Source organism: Leptodactylus fuscus, chromosome 2 (assembly GCF_031893055.1).
Source record: "Leptodactylus fuscus isolate aLepFus1 chromosome 2, aLepFus1.hap2, whole genome shotgun sequence".
NCBI classification, from domain to species: domain Eukaryota; kingdom Metazoa; phylum Chordata; class Amphibia; order Anura; family Leptodactylidae; genus Leptodactylus; species Leptodactylus fuscus.
The window spans coordinates 257582563-257602104 of NC_134266.1; the positions used below are offsets into that span (position 1 = coordinate 257582563).

The following is a 19542-nucleotide window of genomic DNA, read 5'->3' on the forward strand; positions in this document are numbered from 1 at the left end:
GTGGTTTTACCATAAAATTTGATTGATTTGTAAATAACTAAAGGACGTATTGATGGTTTTTATAACTCAATATAATCAGATTCTGATACATGAAAACTGTTCTGTCATTATTGGTGATGATGGTGAAGCCTGATATGTTTTTGACCATTGGTGAATCCCAACAGGGTATATGAGTGGCTTTTTAAAAAAAATTCTTATATATTTACCAATCGAAGTGTTCAGTTCTAATGTAAAGCGACTTGTAAACTTTCACTTATGAATGAATATACAAGGCATCTGGAAGTGAAGATGGGAATACTGATTTTGAAGTCCAAAAGGTTTGATATTTTTTCCTATTATGACTATTGAAGAACCTCTTTAAGGGGTCATTCACACGGAGTAAAGTGGCGCTGATTCTGCCACAATAACTCGCGGCAGAATCAGCGCTGATCAAAAGACTCCCACTGAGTTCAACGGGTTCCGTCTTCCGTGTGGAACACATTGAAATCAATGTTTTAAAAGGCCTCCCATTGATTTCAATGTGTTCCGGGCGGAAGACGGAACCCGTTGCATTAAAGGGGTTGTCCCATCACAAGGATCCTATCTATACTGCTGGTTAATGTGGATGTAAGACTTTTCCTAAATACACTGCTTCAGCAAAACTGCTTTGTTTGTCCACTATCTTACTTTATTCAATTTTTTGTGGCCACAGCCCTGACTTAGCTGCTCCTGAGTCAAATGATGTATCTGCTGCTCTCAGGGGGAAGGGAGGAGGGGCTAAATGCAGGGAGCCAGCCTGTGTATCTAGCTATTCCTGTGTCTACACCACGTGACCTAGCTCTTTGCTCTCAGATAGAGGATCTGCTTTCATTTCTTCTGTTCTCCCAGTTATCAGGCTAGCTAATTCAATTGTGTTCATTATGGCAGAGACAGGCAGTCTCTGTATGTAACACAGAATGGAGTTGCTGCTGCCTGTACTTCATAGTCCAATGTGGGTGGGCGGAGCTACATGTGAATTTGGGGGCGGAGCTAAACGGCAGGTTGCCTGTGAAACCCCGCCCACCAAATGATGCAAGAAACCAGGAAGAAAGAAGATTTTACAAGAGTGAAGACTGCTGAGTATGTGAGGTGGGAATACCCCTTTAAAGCGGTTGTCCAGGAGGCTGGGGAAAATAAAAAAAAGTTATATTAATTATTAACATACCCATCTATTCCCAAAACTCTGGTGTTCCAGGCCAATGTCCAGTCCCACAAAGCACCCCAGGGTTTGTTCCTGTGGAAATCACCACCTAAGGAAAGGAGCCAGGACATCACTCGCATACATCCCCTGTGACATCCCGAGTCCTTTCCTTAGGCCGCTGTTTGGCCTCTGCAGTCAAGTGCAGTGGGAATTTCCATCGGAACAAGCCCCGGGATGCCATGGGACTGAACAATGGCTGAGACATCAGAAAATAACGTGTGAATCAATATGTGGACTGGCCCACCATGTGGGCACCAGTAGTAATACAAGTGAGTGAAGTAGACTACATATATTAGGCCCTAAAGCTGACTCTACACTGTAGACCAAATTTCTTGTTCGGCAGACTTTTATCTCCCCAACTCCCATATAAATTCATGGATCGATGCATTTGTACTGAACTGGAAGAGCTGTGAGATTTAACTTCCCAAACCTTATCAAGTGAATGAACTGGAGGATAGCTATAAGAGGATTCTTTTAGCTAAACAAATGGACAAACTCTCTTTTTTTTTTAACTTTTTTTTTCTTCTTTTTTTTCTCTTTTTTTTTCCTTTTTTTTCTTTTTTCTTTTTCTTTTTTCTTTTTTTTTTCAAACCTTATCAAGTGTCGGGGGAAAGTCAGGAAGCCCCCATATGCATTTGATGGTCAGCTGAACCAGTTGAAATCAGCAATTCATGTGATGTACATGTAATCTGTAAGGCCGATTTAAAGCTATGATGTACAAACTGAACAACAAAAACAACAGCAGTAGGTCATCTTGTCAATATGGTGGTCTTGCCTATTGTAGCCTCCAGGCCTTTGCTAAATCCAGAAAACTCCAAAAATAATAGTATTTCCTTCTCCCATATAGGTAAAAAATATGCAAATCTATTCTCCAGGATGTAATTAGGAGAACAGTGCACTCTGTACGCCGCCCTCTAGAGGGCAGCCTCCTTAACATCATGCATGACTCAGTTAAAAAGTCTAATTAATCATGATGTGGATTTAATTGCCAAATTAGTATCTCTAGTCCAAAAGGAACAGATTCCCAGCTATGGACAGCACTGTTTCGGCCTATTGGGCCTCCTCAGCATAGCGCAGGGATACTGATTTGGCAGAGTGAGAGACTATAGACTAGGGTCAGGGGATAATCGTACACATCAGGGAGAGTGTGTGCCTACATAGGCAGTATGGAGACTTACAAGTCATTCCTGCTCCGCTAGGGATTCTGGGTAAAAAATATGCAAATCTATTCTCCAGGATGTAATTAGGAGAGCAGTGCACTCTGTATGCCGCCCTCTAGAGGGCAGCCTCCTTAACATCATGCATGACTCAGTTAAAAAGTCTACTATCATGATGCGGATTTAATTGCCAAATTAGTATTTCTATTCCAAAAGGAACAGGTTCCCAGCTATGGACAGCGCTGTTTCGGCCTATTTCCATATAGACATACTGGTATATTCATAATTTTGGGCTCCTCGCTGTGCCTGTGTAATTGTAGGGGTGTGACAATGGTGAACTACCTGATCCCTCTATTATGGTCCGAATCAACTAAACCTCCGATCCCGGTCTTTGACTCCTTAGGTCATGCTGTCAACCTGTTAAACGTTTACCAAGCGTACATGCCTTGTAGACCACACCAAAGCCTTAAATATGATCCCAAAGCTTCAAGTTTTGTGTGTTTGAAAAATGTTACTTGAAATTTGTTATAAAATGTCACCCAATAAAATATAAACCCGTAGAATAAAGTACGACATAGAAAATAACATAAAAAAAAGAAAATTGGTGGCAGATGTTTTTATTTTTCCTTCTCCAAAGGTAATAAATAAATTTATTGTGCCAATACAAAGTACAGCTCATCCTGCAAAAAACAAACAGTCCCTCGTTCAGCTTCATTGACAGAACGAAACATCACGAAATTGAAATATACTGATTAAATCACCAAAAAATGTCCTATGTCTTGAAGGCTACAAGCTGTACTATACTATATATTTTCTCATTTGCTTCTCTCGGTGGAAAAACAAGACCTATTTGACTAGAATTCCATGGGCTCTGTAGAACGTTCTAGATGATCGGTTTTCTTTAAGACGAGTATGTGGACTCACCAGATATACACACAACTTCCCCAAGGCTCCATTGACGTCTATTATGATTACACTTATTGACTGACGCCATTGTGGGCTTCGTTATCACTATAAAAACACAATATATCACACAATTCACGCTTCATCTAACACGTAAGACTCGGTCAATTGCTTTATCTTACAGTCAAAGAAATAGATTGTACCTATGTGTATCCCATGAAGTGAATGAGACAAAAGTGAGAAAACGGCAATATATATATATATATATATATATATATATATATATATATATATATATATATTTTAATGTATATTTTTCCCTATCAGTATGTCTTTTGGAATATGGGATGGGATGCGTCTCTGCTGCGGGAAAAATCGCTGCGTTTTACAGTGCAAGCAAAGGGGATGGGATTCATTCGAATCCCATGCCCACTTTGCGTAAAAAAAACACAGTGCGGACACACTGCGATTTGCAAAGCCGTTGTGGCTTTGCAAATTGCAGAATGTCAATTATATCTACGGAAACGCCGGCGGCTTTCCCATAGATATAATTGTAACAGAAAATCCACAGAGGAAAACTCTGCGAACTTTCTGTTGAAAGCGCTGCGGAAAGAACCTTAGCCTTAGCCATAAACTTCTCTCAGCAGTTTGCCTGATGTCTCTTCTTCTCACTTCCTGTATTCTTCAACAAGCTGGTGGACGACTTGATGGACAAGACACTATGCAGAACATCAGTAGATATAGACGTTGCCTTTACCACGAGAGGTTATTTATTATGATTACTAGAGATCTATAATAGTGCAGATCAATTAATATGTACAGTAAAGGTATATTAGATTACACAGGGTTTGAGAGCTCTTCACGTTGACAACTCGCATTAAACTCAGTTGTGTTTGCATAAAGAGTTTGTTCAAACCTTTATCAGCAAACTGAAATTAGCTGATCACCTGAGTGGAAGAGCAGTAAATAACTGCTCCAGGAAGTAGTGAGTGAGCCACGTCATCGGACCTGATATCAGATAACATGCCAGGTGCCTTCACAACAGTGAGAGGAATAATTTCACAAAGCAGGCATACAAAGCAGCATGTCTAATGTAATATATTTAAGAAAAGTCTTGAATTTACAGAAACTAACAGTTTAGATAGGACCATTGAGATGGAAATACCTCTTTAAAGCTCAGACGGAAGTTCTTTAGAGTCATTCAGATATCAGATATCTTAGACTCTCTTAGATATCTTAAACAGATATCTTAGACTGTCGTAGACTCTCACATCAGCCTCAGAAATTGGTGGGAATAAGAAGCAATAAAATATTCAATTGTTGATTGAACAGCTACTGTATGAAGGAGGGGTACGTTCTGAAAACCCTGCTGTGGGCATCAAGAGAACTAGTTCTTCCTTTATGTACCATATGGTGCCCAAACACACACATAAAGTGTCCAAATAACACCGCCCATTCCAAAATGTATGGAATCATAAGTTGGTCTACCAAATGTGATACTGGGTATGCAAACTGAGGGTGCTATGGGTATCTAGGCTATGTATTGTCCAGGCCCCTTTAGTGGCAAGTGACCGATGAGTTGCCCTTTGCAAACACACAATTCAAGCACCACTAAGGCCAACATTTACGGAAAGGTCATTGAACTGTTAACCCCATGATTTGGAAAGTGCTTTTTTTTATATATATATATATATTGCTTGTTCGTGTGGGGTTCTTTGGAGATTGTATTAAAAGTTTAAACTAGATGAAATTTAAAAGCGGTTTTTGGACCTTTATCAAAGTAAAAATAGAAATATCTTATAAACCCTTCTAACATTGGCAGATCAGCTGGAGAACGCAGCCTAACGCTCAGTACATTTTGTAATTCTATTAAGTGGTTGAGTTGTAACCTGATCAAAAGAGGTGAGGTTGAGGTTTTTGTGAAACCAGAATTGTAGTTTTCTAAGAATTCTCGAATTCTAAACCAATTTGATGAAATGAAAACTAAATAATTGGGGCAGATTAAGTATCGGCCAGAAAATCATGGAAAATGGCAAAAGATGTAAAAGAATTGGATTATGAATTTCATTTTAGTTTCATCAATTTGGTTTTTACACTTATTGAAAAGAAAAAAATGTATTTGTTTTAATATGTTTCGGCTCCTTTTTCTCTCTTATAAAAAATTATCGTGAAAGGGAACCATTTTCTGTATTTTCTGCATCGATAGAGCAGCACAAAGAGGACATACCGTATATACTCAAGTACAAGCCAAGTTTTTCAGCACAGTTTTTGTGCTGAACCCCCCCCCCCCCCCCGGCTTATACTCGAGTCAAGCAAAAAAGAAAAATCCTTTTTTTTTTGTTTAGGGGGGGGGGGGTCTGTGACCTGCATTTATAATGTATAAAATCTTCAATAAAATGGTTGAAAAAAAAGAAGCTTTAAAAAAATATAATAAAAAATTAAAGTAAATAAAAGTTGTAAATCCCTCCTTTCCCTAGAATACATATAACAGTAGAAAATGACTGTGACACACAAACACATTAGGTATCCCTGTGTCTGAAATTGCCTGGTCTACTGAATATAGGGGGTCTGCAGTGCTCCTGTTCCACCGGGAAGGGGTTAATAGGAGCACTGCAGATCCCCTATATTCAGCCAGGCTGAATTCCAAGTGGGGTGAAAAATCCCATGTCCTCAAGCTCAGAGAAGGGGCAGACAGGCAACCAAAACACTCCCTCCCCTTCCCCAGCATCTACTGCACCCAAAAACTCTGACCATTTAAATTTTTGAAATTTTCCAGTAGCTGCTGCATTTTCCCTCCTAGGCTTATACTCGAGTCAATAAGTTTTCCAAGGTTTTTGTGGCAAAATTATTGGCCTCGGCTTATATTCAAGTCGACTTATACTCGAGTATATACAGTAATTGTCATTAATTCTCTTGTCCTCTGTTGGATCTGCCCCAGTCTACACAGCAAAGCTGACAAGTCAATTACTCTAACAGCCATATATACATTTGCTTTCCCAAAAACACTATGATTTGTGATAAGTTATCACATTGTGATATGGTAACTCTCCTATATGTGCCCAGGTGCACCGGGTGGTTGTGATTTTTTGATTTTGATAGAAGTTTTTTGCAACTTCTTATTTATTTCTCTTACTTGTATAGTGCCAACATATACTGCAGAGCTTTACAAACATTGTCAGGTACTGTCCCATATAGGGCTTACAATCTAAATTCCCTATCAGTATATCTTTGGCGTGTGGGAGGAAACCAGAAGACTCGGAGGAAACCCCACACAATTGATGCCTTTGAGCCTGTCAGTTGAAGATTTGTGGAGGTTTGACATCTGGGATTCCTTCACATCAGCTGTTTGAAGTGGCACAGGCTTTGTGACATCATGTTTATCAGTCACATGGCATACAATAAAGAAGATCAGGTTACTGTTGGCATCATGGTGACTCTGGTTATCACTGTAGCCTTGACTCGCTGGCGTCCTTGGGTCCTAGGTTTGTATCTTCTCCTCGTGTGTGCGGATTTCACTCAGGTACTCCAAAGACATAAGGAATGTTTTTTGTGAACCCTATATGGGACAGTGACTGACAATGGCTGTAAAGTGCAATATGTTGCTGCTATAGGCAAAATAAATACATAGTTCTGTATGGCTGAACATGGAATACAATCCACAAATGCACAATAAAGGTCATACGCACTGGTGTGTCCACCCTCCTGATATCCAAGCCAGAGGTTCTAGAATGTACTCCACCACTCTTAGTCACTAAAGTTCACCATAAGAGCCATGATACTAAAGGGAAGTACTTATCACACCCCTGGAAAATCAACATTATCATCTGCATGGGCAGTGTTCAGTGTCACCCTAGGCAGTTGCCTTCCTTGCTTACTACTTTATCCACTTATGATAGCCAATCACTTTGCCATTATGCTGGATCCTTTTGCACAGCTTTGATGCATGAACCTTAGGGGCAATTAAAGGGGTTATCCAGCTGCCAAACGTTATCTGCATGTTTCACCTGGCTTCATTGTATCAATGTCCGTTACATGCAGCAAATCTGGGAACAAACTACATTCCCCATGATTCATCTGCCTGTTCTCACTCTCTGTGTATCTTTCCCGTCTCCATTCTCCCCTGCAATGATATCACAGGTAATAAATCCCTTCTTCATCCAAGATCACATGCTGGTGTGATTTTTAATTTTCTGGCTGCACTGCTCACAGGGAGAGGTAGTGAGCTTGCAATGGAATCATCACAGCGGAGGTTAATGACTTGAAAATAAATCAGATAAACGGTGCTGAATTACAACAGGGTATATTAGGAATTGTTTTGCACTGATACATCCATTTATTTGGCCCATGTTTTTATATTGTGTACGTCGCACCGCATTGCCAACGCCATCACTAAACGTCCCGGGCTGCGGGACTGTACATCAGTTCTCGTATGCAGCTTTCACCTCTTAAATCTTACAAGCAGGGAATGTGCACACATAGGTAAAAAGCTCTTCTACTTTTCCATTTCCCCCTTGATGCAGAATACAATTTACATTCCATATAATTCCCGGCACCTAAAGTTAAAACTATTATATAGAGCATAAAATCTGTGAATATCAGCGCTGTGATCAGCCAGTCAAGCTGTCCAATTTCCACCTTGTTCAAACACTCCCCGGCTGTCTTGTCTGGGGAAAGTGTTTGCCAATTCGTTTTTCCTCCTCTTATCAGCGCAGCCCATATACCATGCTCATGTTTTTTAATATAAAACACAGGGAAAATCCCACAGCTGTCAGAGGGCTTGTTAACGTAAATGCTGTCCAAATCTCCGCTCTCATCCCCGGCACACACTTTCCTTTCCTAGAAGAAATAGATTTTTTTCTAACCAAAGATCTCACTAGTGTCAGTCATTTCATTTTACCCCAGTTTCAATAAAATATGAATGAAAATTGTTTTGTGCTTATTGCTCAAACCCGAAAGTGCCGTAAGGCAATCCTCAGTTCTGAAGACGAAAGACGAAATATCATTGGAGAGGCTCTGAGTATTAATAAATGGGGAGAGGTAACAAAAGGGATAGATAAAGATGATAGATAGATAGATAGATAGATAGATAGATAGATAGATAGGAGATAGATAGATAGATAGATAGATAGATAGATAGATAGGAGATAGATAGATAGATAGATAGATAGATAGATAGATAGATAGATAGATAGATAGGAGATAGATAGACATATAGGGATAGATAGATAGATAGATAGATAGATAGATAGATAGATAGATAGATAGATATATAGGGATAGATAGATAGATAGATAGATAGATAGATAGATAGATAGATAGATTGATAGATAGATAGATAGATAGATAGATAGATAGATAGATAGATAGATAGATTGATAGATAGATATTCCAAGTATAGAGCAGCACCAAAAAATAACCTGACTCAGGCTGGTGGAGTGCTGTCTATTTTTTGCATTAGATAGATAGATTAGATTAGATTAGATTAGAGAGACAAATATGTAGAGTAAATATAGATAATAGAGTAATAGATAGAATGTATTAGATAGATAGAAAAGATTAGATAGATGACAGATGTATAAGCTATAGATAGAGACAAATAAATATATCACTACAAACACATTACAAAATGTCCAACAGCACTCACAGCTAAGAGCATTAGAGCTTTGTCTACTGTATATATAAGTATATGACAATGAGGTTCTGAGCACACTATTTGATAAAACTGTGAGAGCCCATCTGCCAGGTGACGTCATTCAGATGGAAATCTACACGATAAAAACCCATATCTCATGATGACCCATCGGTTAAGCCTGGGTCTATTAGAACAGTCAGGATCCAGATATACTCAATCCCACATAAGTAATTCATGGCCGATGGGAGGAGTTCAAGTCCAACGTGAAGAAAGCCACACCCCCACATGCACAATGCAGAAGAGATTATATCAGACAGCACTGTCATAGTAAAATGAATGTACATAGGCACATGCTGCTATGGCTGTAATACAGACAAGCTCAAAAAGTACAGCAGCACTCCGTACGCCTAAGAGGGGTATGTTTGGATAGTGCAGGATCCTATCTGAATGAGGTCACTTTGTCAGGGCAGATGGATTCTCTTTTATCATTCAGTGCACTAAGAACCTCCTATCTATATACACAGTTATACAGTGGTGTAACTAAAGTCTTGTATTCTCATTAATGTTTAATTATGTCTAACACTAGGTTCACACTAACGTTTGGGTCTCCATTGTTGGGATCCGCATGGGGACCCAAAAGACGGAGAGCCTGTCTGCTTACAAAAGCAGTTACCCAAGGAGACCCACGGACAAGGGTCTGCCAGGTTTCTGCCAGTTTTATATTGAAACCGTCGGAGAGAAAAGTTCTCCACTTAGCCACTTTTCTGCTACTGTGATACTCTGCAGATTTTCTGCTCACAATACCATATGGAAAATCTTCTGCTACCCAAAGCCTAAGACTTGGTCATACCCTAAGCCTAAGACCTGGTCATACCCTAAGCCTAAGACTTGGTCATACCCTAAGCCTAAGACATGGTCTTACCCTAAGCCTAAGACTTGGTCATACCCTTTTGTCTAAGACTTGGTCATACCCTAAGCCTAAGACTTGGTCATACCCTAAGCCTAAGACTTGGTCACACTCTAAAACTAAGACTTGGTCACACTCTAAACCTAAGACTTGGTCATACCCTAATCCTAAGACATGGTCATACCCTAAGCCTAAGACTTGGTCATACCCTAAACCTAAGACTTGGTCATACCCTAAGCCTAACACGTGGTCACACTCTAAACCTAAGACTTGGTCATACCCTAAGCCTAAGGCATGGTCATACCCTAAGCCTCAGTCTTGGTCATACCCTAAGCCTAAGACTTGGTCATACCCTAAGCCTAAGGCATGGTCATACCCTAAGCCTAAGACATGGTCATACCCTAAGCCTAAGACTTGGTCACCCTCTAAATCTAAGACTTGGTCATACCCTAAGCCTCAGTCTTGGTCATACCCTAAGCCTAAGACTTGGTCATACCCTAAGCCTAAGGCATGGTCATACCCTAAGCCTAAGACATGGTCATACCCTAAGCCTAAGACTTGGTCACCCTCTAAATCTAAGACTTGGTCATACCCTAAGCCTCAGTCTTGGTCATACCCTAAGCCTAAGACTTGGTCATACCCTAAGCCTAAGGCATGGTCATACCCTAAGCCTAAGACATGGTCATACCCTAAGCCTAAGACTTGGTCATCCTCTAAATCTAAGACTTGGTCATAGCCTAAGCCTAAGACATGGTCATACCCTAAGCCTAAGACTTGGTCATACCCTAAGCCTAAGGCATGGTCATACCCTAAGCCTCAGTCTTGGTCATACCCTAAGCCTAAGACTTGGTCATACCCTAAGCCTAAGGCATGGTCATACCCTAAGCCTAAGACATGGTCATTCCCTAAGCCTAAGACTTGGTCACCCTCTAAATCTAAGACTTGGTCATATCCTAAGCCTAAGACATGGTCATACCCTAAGCCTAAGACTTGGTCATACCCTAAGCCGAAGGCATGGTCATACCCTAAGCCTCAGTCTTGGTCATACCCTAAGCCTAAGACTTGGTCATACCCTAAGCCTAAGGCATGGTCACCCTTTAAATCTAATACTTGGTCATACCCTAAGCCTAAAACATGGTCATACCCTAAGCATAAGACTAGGTCATACCCTAAGCCTAAGGCATGGTCATACCCTAAGCCTAAGACATGGTCATACCCTAAGCCTAAGATCTAGGTATTAATATTGATTATTTTAGAAATAACTTAATAAATAATCCAATTACCGATCCTAATGGCAAAGCAATGGAGAACTGATGTAATAGTAATTATGTAATCCAATAATAATCAATTTCAGGCAAAGAAAAATCTGCTCAGCATCAATTATTTTCTAGAATATTCTGTAATTTTCAGAGGAAAAGCAAAACATTTTTTGATGTAATTTTCTGCACGTGCAACAAAAACTACGTCAACCCTGCAAATTCAAGAAAAGATGTAATAATTAATTAGGATAATTACACTCTATATACATAATAACATGCCGGATTTACATGCCGTAATTACACTTGAGTCTTGTTTGCAAACCTGTGTTTATTAATTAAGATATCAATTATTTAATGTATTTATTAATTAATTTATTATTTTATTATTGTTCTATTACATCTGGTTAAAGCTTAATGGGTTGTTTAGAAGATAAAAATAGAAGATTTTCACTTCTGAAATTTCAGAAATATATTTTTATGACAGAGATTTTCCGTCCCGTTTTTCCTCTCTCGTCGGCTTGCTAAACACCTTGTTCTTTGTCTTCATTTTATTATACGGTTAGATTAATATCTTTCAAGTTAACTTCAAATCGACCATGGCCTCATTTGTTTAAAAGATAAATCCCTTAATCTTCTTAAATTTTCAGGCCAGGAATTTTGATTAAATAGATATTGTGTTTTCGGGAATTGGTAAGACTGTCCCTCCGACGCTGCCGTGTTCATCGTAATATGTTATACGTACAGTAACAAGTACAGGAAAGAACCGAAGAGGAAAGAAGAATATAATCGGAATTTCTGAGACCTTGTTGTCTTCCTTAGCTTCTTAATAATTATATTAAGTATTGTAATAATAATAATTAGTAGTAATATTATCACCAATAAGAGAGGCCGGCTTTTCCTAAAAGAATTAAAGGCTTGTCCCATCAAAGACAACCCACCGACTTTGCCAAGGAACGGTATGGCCTAGTAGTATTGTATGATGGCCATGTAAGACATAGCCAACTGAAGTCTACCGGAATGGAAGACATTCCTACAGCGCAGGTCCCCATTTTGACTCGTAGAGTCCCACTATGGTGTCCATAGACCCTAATCAGCATGATGCTTCATGAGACAACCGCTTTTACAGTTTGTCAGTAGAGTGGCCACTAACCTTAGACAGATGAGTGGGTATAAATAACATCTGCCACTTGCCACGTGATGTTTTTGACCTCTCTTGCTTGGTGATGAAGTCACGCCTCTCTTCTGCCAGCCTCTTGGGTTGTGTGGACACCACTTCTATCCATAACATGGTGGCTGGAGGTTACTCAGCCTCCAGTACTGGTCCTGTGCTCCTTTTTGGCCCATAGGGTGTTACTATAGAGGAGGCTGAGTGATTTAATGGACACACGATCATTCACAAACAACCCATGGGGCAGTTTCATCTATAAGGAAAATGGGGCCTCATAGTAAGTGGCAGATGCCAAATTATGAATGAAGGTGACCATTCCTACTAGATGAGCGTTGAACAAACCTGCCAATTTTGGTGTGCTGATTTTCCACATGGCAAACATTGGGGGCAATAGAGATTGGGCATTTTGGAATGCATCATGCTCCATCAGCGGAGGACTCTGGTGGTAGTTTATTCTCCTCTATCCACTGAGACCACTTAGACGCTCAGATGAGCATGAGTAAGGTCTCATTCACACGGGGCACAGGACCACGTATTTTGGTCCTGATTCTGATGTGGGAAGCCGTGTCAGAATAGGGCCAAAATGTGCCTGTTGGAAGCCACAACAGTCGTGGCTTCCCACTCCGGAGTAGCCCCAAATGAATGGGCCTAGGCCGGAGGGTGCTGTCGCGAGGCGGACGCCAGGGCTGACTCAGCCGCGGAATCCGCCTGAAAGAAGGGCAGCTCGCTTCTTTTTTCCATGAGCCGGAACATACTGCTCACGGAAAAAAGGAAGCTAGTGGTCTGCATAGACCTCCATTGTGAGGGGTCGGATTCTGAGGTGGATTCGGCGTCAGAAACCGCCCCCTCTTGCCCCGTGTGAACGAGCGCTTAGCCAACATTAAGCCAATAGCTTTCTAAGGGGTATAGCCACCTGTAAGAGAAATTGGTTTATTTTTGTAGCTTAAGATACCTCATTTATTTAGATGGTTATCATTGTGGACAATAGATAATATAATACAATAGTAACATAATATTTTAATGCTATTTTTTGTTGTATATCTTGTAGGTGCTGAAGGTCATGCCTGAAGTTGCATACAGTAAGAAAAAGACTAAAACCAAGACTATGGCTATAGTAGACATCCAGCTGGAGCACCATGAGAGATGTGAATGCATCTGCAGTTCTCGTCCACCTCGATAAAAACAAAACATTCTCGATGCAAATGAAGAATCACTTTCACAGACTTTGTTGAGTTTTCATGAATGTCTTTATTGGCAGCAGGATTTTAATAATAACCAACTCAACATGTGTTGCTTATGGAAATTATTATAATCCATGACTTACTTTCAGCAGTATTGGGTTCTTAGTCATAGTAAATGGATCATTAAGCTCTGAGGAACTGTTCGTAACAATTACAATAATACAACTCTTTTTGGAACATATTTTTGCTAAATATGTTTAGTCTTGGACTGGGGTTGGGTCCACCAAAGGAGATGATTCTGAGGGTCCACGTCCATGTTTAACCACATCATAATCTTTGCTGTTATCATTGTACACACAGGACTTAGCATCCTATAGAAATACACCCTAGTGACAAGCAATTGGCTCCAAAAACATTGCCAAATGGAGTCTTCTGCTGGACTTTGGGACTCTTTTTTGAATTTTGGCCCACTGGAGGATCCTTTGGTACTCTGGTCAGCCAGTCCAACAGTGAATATGTTGAAAGAAGTAAGTGTCTGTGACAGTATGGAATTTTTTTTTAAAAAGTTCTTTGAGATGTATCCAAACTTGGACTTTTAGGGTAAAAATGCATTATTCAAGTTCAGTCTCTCTCTAAGGCCTACATATTTTTATTTTGGTGTCGTCACCAGTTCTCCATGACTGTCATGGTAAGCCAAGAGTTGTAGTTTCATGGCAGTAGGAGAGTATTGGCAATCTAAAATAAACCAAAATGAATCCCCTTGGGACAGTCTAGTCCATGTTTCTAGACTCACCTATGGATTAAGGAAAGCTCCCTGGATTCAAATATTTAATAGAAATAACACAAATTAACACAAAACCTTAGGAAATTTTAAGTTTTGATGGGATTCCCCAAATCTCTACATGAGGAGGTACTAATACAGTAAAAACAAATAAAACCAGATAATAAATAACACAAATGATAAGTATAAATGTAATATACAAAAGACAGAGGAGAAAACACAAGAAGGTTAATGTAAACAAAGCACAACAGAACAATCCACTGGTTTGGCAAAATTGGCTTTGGCTCTTGAATGGGTTTCTCCAGTGTCAGATTTTTCTGTTATGTCATTGAGAAGTAACAAAGATAACTAGGGGTCATGTCTAGTAGATGGAACCAATGTGCGGAAGAAGAACAAGGTCGGACCAAATAAGATAGATGGCCAGCCCTCTTGAAATCAGAAAGTTGAACCGGCTTTACTTGTATTGGTACAGTATGGGAGCCTTTAGGATGAAGTCGCTCAGGTGATCAGTGGTTTGCTATGGGGCCAGCTTCTCTAACTTACACTCACTAGAGGTGATATTGTCAATGGAAGCATATAATACATGGTCAAGTTTAGTCTACCAGAGCAGGAGTCTCTGTATACAGTATCTCTCTGGTTATCTATGGCTTCTACATAGCCTAATAGGGAATATGAAAGGGACGTCAAGATGGGAAACCTACCCGTCACTTGAGGAGTTAGTTTTGATCTGAAGCCTTCGACTCCTATTGACATGTCTATATGACATTTTAATTTGGGTTGATTTCCCTTTTAAGTGTTTTGATTAAGTAGAATACAGATGTCAAACCCTAAATCCAAATAAAAGGGTCTTTCCCATCATATACATTTGCCTCAATACAGGATAAAACAGGATAGTGGATAAGTGTCTGATTGTTGAGGGTCCGAATGGTGTCACTGCAGTCTCATAGAAGTGAATGGAACAGACTTGCTGCTTTACCGTACAGATTAGGACATGATGAGCAGAGTCATTTTATTTCCCATCATATACATTTGCCTCAATACAGGATAAAACAGGATAGTGGATAAGTGTCTGATTGTTGATGGTCCGAATGGTGTCACTGCAGTCTCATAGAAGTGAACGGAGCAGACTTGCCGCTTTACCGTACAGATTAGGACATGATGAGCAGAGTCATTTTATTTCCTATAGATACGAGATAGATGTCTCATTGCTGGGGGTCTAAATAGTGACCCTGCTGTCCAATAGAAATGGACAATGCAGACTTCTCACTTTACTGTACAGATTAGGAAAAGATTAGCAGAGTCATTTTATTTGGTATGAAAAGGGCATATGTTCCTATAATAGGTCAAACGCCTTAAGGTTACTGCGGAAAGCATATAGGCTTGCCATGCCATGAAGAATAACAACATTGATCTTCAGTCACAATTAACAGTGGTCATGGGTGATTGTGGACTTTTTTTAAATTATTTTATTTTTTACGTGCAGTATTTTGTATTATTTTGCAGCATTTAGGGTTATTTGTGAAAATCAAAATGTGGCCATAAAGATTATATTAATTGCCATACACCTATATTGTAGATTTTATTTAGTCATCAGGTGTTCTACACATCTCCGTATTGAAGGATTATTCATATTGATCAAAGTGTGCATGCATTTTACAGCAATGCAAAGTGGATTAAAGCAGGCGGGGGAGGGGGGAGGGTTGTAAGGGCTTAGGGACAGATAACGCCAGTATTGGTTTATATCAGGTCCATGTGTTCAGTTCAAGCATAACTGACTCAATTTCTACTTCCTTGGGTTTGGCATTAGTATCCCCCGATATATTAGATCTGCTATGGTTGGACCATTGATTCATGTCTGTAGTTGGTACAATCCAGAACAAAATGTAAAGGTCAGTAAATTTCCAGGATATTACATTGTTTATGGCAGTTGTTTACATGGAATGTTCCCTCTAGAAAATGACATCATATTTATAAAAATTTGTATTTTTATATGACTGTCCACATTGTTTTGTATAGCTTGCTTGTCACTGTACTGTGTAGATTAGGACAAGATGAGCAGAGTCGTTTCATCATTAAGTGAGAAGATTTTGTACAGTTGTAAGCTTAGATAAGGTCGAATAGTAACACTATACAGACACATTAAAGGATCTGTATGCATCTCCCTTGTCACTCCCTAGCCTCTGTGGAAAGAGATGTCACTTTCTGTAGACTGTATTAGTCTATTGATGCTTTCTGTCAATGTATTTGCATATGGCCACCACTATCCCACTGTACCAGTGGGAAGCCTATGCCTCCAATATGACCCCCACCAAAGAAAAAGATTACAGGGGTTTTCTTAAATTTTAGTTATAGATTGATGGGAGTCGGCTCCTTACCAGAGGTCAAATGATTGAATGGCCTCTTATTTACCCTATGATGTCATGTTCACAGATCATATCGATTTTTTTCATCTTACGGAATGAGATTGAGCTGTAATATCAGTCTACACCAGGGGTGCTCACACTTTTTCAGCATGTCAGCTACTTTCTAAACTGACCAAGGGATAAGATCTACTACCCACTTCTTGTGGGCGGGGCCGTGGCGGGGCCTGTGGGCGGGGTGGAGCGTGAGAGCAGGAGATAGCTCTCCGGTGTCTGCTTGTTCACAACGCAGGCTGAGAATCATCTCTGGACTGCCAGCCCTGACTGCGAATGAGTGTAAGGCCCCGGCCTGCCAGTGTCCAGAGATGATTCTCAGCCTGCGCTGTCAACAAGCAGACACCGATCCCGCGATCGACCCATACGTCCTTTGCAATCGACCAGTAGATCGCGATCGACGTATTGGGCACCCCTGGTCTACACAATGCACAGCATTAGTATTCAATGGATAACTCTTTGTGCCTCTAGCAATAGTGCCTAGTATTCAATGAAGAAGATACAACACTGTAAGGATTCGGACCCCTACCAAATTGATATTGATGACCTATCAATACATCTATATTTAAGTCTTGAAAAACCCCTTTAATAAAACAAAAGTTGAATACAGAACACATTTAATTTAAGAAAATAAAAATCCAAACCACCCAAAATAAGAGGTTGATCTTTTGACATTTTAAAAACATAACATTATATCCCATTGTTGAAGTATGTGACGGCCACCATATTGCAGATGGTATATGCATTAGTCCACATGTTCATATACATGTATTGTAAGGTAAATAGCTTTTCTAAAAAGAATATGGTTTTGTGATAATCTATCACAAAATGATATGCCATCTATCCTATTTGTATCTGTGTACCCACCCAGTGCAGTTTTTTAGGCTTTTGTTAGCATATCAGACATCCATGGGGCAGATCAGTACAGGGACCCCCATCTGTACGAAAGGAGGAACCCTACTCCATTCATTTCAAAGGAATCAATTCTGTCAAACTTGAGAGCAAAACAATCCCATGATCAGTGGGGGTCCCAAGGGGTAAACACCCACCGATCTGCAACATATCCCCTTTCCTGTGGATAAGAGATACGTTGCTGTGATGGAAAAATCCCTTTAATACCCCTACAGTTCTGGATATACATTACAGTTTACATCCAAGGAGACTGAAGAAGGAACTTTAAAATAAAAACTGATCAAAAAGTTTTCTGTACCCACAAAATACAAGGTCTCCTAGAGCTACATTGAAATGAAATGGAAAAAGTTATGAAAGTGGGGATGCAGAGAGGGCTAACAGGTTACTGGTTTAAGGCCATGAATTCAAAGGCACCCAAAAAAATGAAATTTTTGGAAGGATCTTTTTCAATTTTAATGTAACGGTTAAAAAATATGCAAATCTATCCTCCATGATGTAATTAGGAGAACAGCTCCTCTGTATGCTGTCCTCTAGAGAGCAGCCTCCTTAACATCATGCATGACTCAGTTAATAAGCCTACTAACATGACGCGGCTTTAATTGCCAAATTAGTATTTCTATTCCAAAAGGAACAGATTCCCAGCTATGGACAGCGCTGTTTCAGTCTTTTGGACCTCCTCAGCATAGCGCAGGGATACTGATTCGGCAGAGTGAGAGACTATAGACCAGGGTCAGGGGATAATCCTACACATTAGGGAGAGTGTGTGCCTACATAGGCAGTACGGAGACTTACAAGTCATTCCTGCTCCGCTAGGGATTCTGGGTAAAAAAATATGCAAATCTATTCTCCAGGATGTGAAGACCAAAACAGCGCTGTCCATAGCTGGGAATCTGGCATCATGTTAGTAGGCTTATTAACTTGTCATGCATGATGTTAAGGGGGCTGTCCCTAGAGGGCAGCATACAGAGGCACTGTTCTCCTAATTACATCCCGGATAATAGATTTGCATATTTTTTTCCCAGAATCCCTAGCCGAGCAGGAATGATTTGTAAGTCTCCGTACGCCTATGTGTATGATTATCCAATGTGATAGTTAGGGAGTTAACCAAATTGGAGATTGGCTAAATGTGGATACATCTGTACGTCATTCTTTCTAACACAGCAGGAATACCTTACTTACATCCTTGACAAGTCGTAACATAACTAAATGTAGAAATGGGAGAAATATGCAAATTTTTTAAGAAAATTAAAACAATTAATCAGAATTGTGGATGGCTTAAGAACCAGAGATGTTCTTCACAGGTTCCTTGTGTTTTCATTGGAGCAGTTAAATGAATTCATGCAAATAGCAATAACTTGTAGGCCTCCACATTTTGTAGTTCACAAATGACCCTGCTGAACATATTTTCATTATAAGATACGTAGCAATTTAGGTGTAGCAATTAATTTAGTGACGGAAAAGAAATTCGCGTCTCGCAGTTTTTGTTTTATCTTTTTTTTTTTTTTTTTTTTTTTACTTTATAATTCAACATCTCAATTAAAAAAAAAATAATCCTAAGATTAAAAACAAGCAACTTTTATGGTTATTACAGCAGATTTTTTATTTTTATTTACAGTATGTTTACCGTGCCTAAACTTGTATAAATTAAAATAATCCGCTTTAAATTAATTAGCGCCGCTGTATACTGCTTTGTAGGATGTGCTTTATTTATATTGGAAAAATATTCTGAAATTGAAATATTTTTTTAAAGTAAGGTAAAAAAATCTAAAATCTCGGGTGCATGTCAGACGGCTAATAGATGTGCTAACGTAGAGTCGGTGCCTGGACTATACTACACAGGGTTAAAAGCAAAAAGAAATCAGCTTGTTTTAGGGCACGACTGTTGGGGTTCGCAGTGGGGGTAAAATTTTACTTTAATACTTACGGCTTCAATAATAATGTATTTTACATGTTAATGCCTACACATCACATTCCTGTTTTTCTTTTTCTGTATTTGTTATTGTTTTGTC

At 39.6% G+C, this 19542-nt stretch overlaps 2 protein-coding genes across 2 annotated transcripts in view; one reads left to right on the forward strand and one right to left on the reverse strand.

Annotated features, from left to right (window-relative positions):
• The window catches only part of PDGFD (platelet derived growth factor D), a 138341-nt gene extending 121557 nt beyond the window's left edge, over window positions 1-16784 (forward strand). Inside the window, exon 7 of the mRNA XM_075266139.1 lies at window positions 13294-16784. Coding sequence (XP_075122240.1) covers window positions 13294-13425 — 132 coding nt within the window. The 3' untranslated portion in view covers window positions 13426-16784. The remainder of the gene's footprint in view (window positions 1-13293) is intronic.
• Window positions 1-19542, reverse strand: part of GRIA4 (glutamate ionotropic receptor AMPA type subunit 4) — a 699790-nt gene that overhangs the window by 627852 nt on the left and 52396 nt on the right. The window lies entirely within an intron of this gene.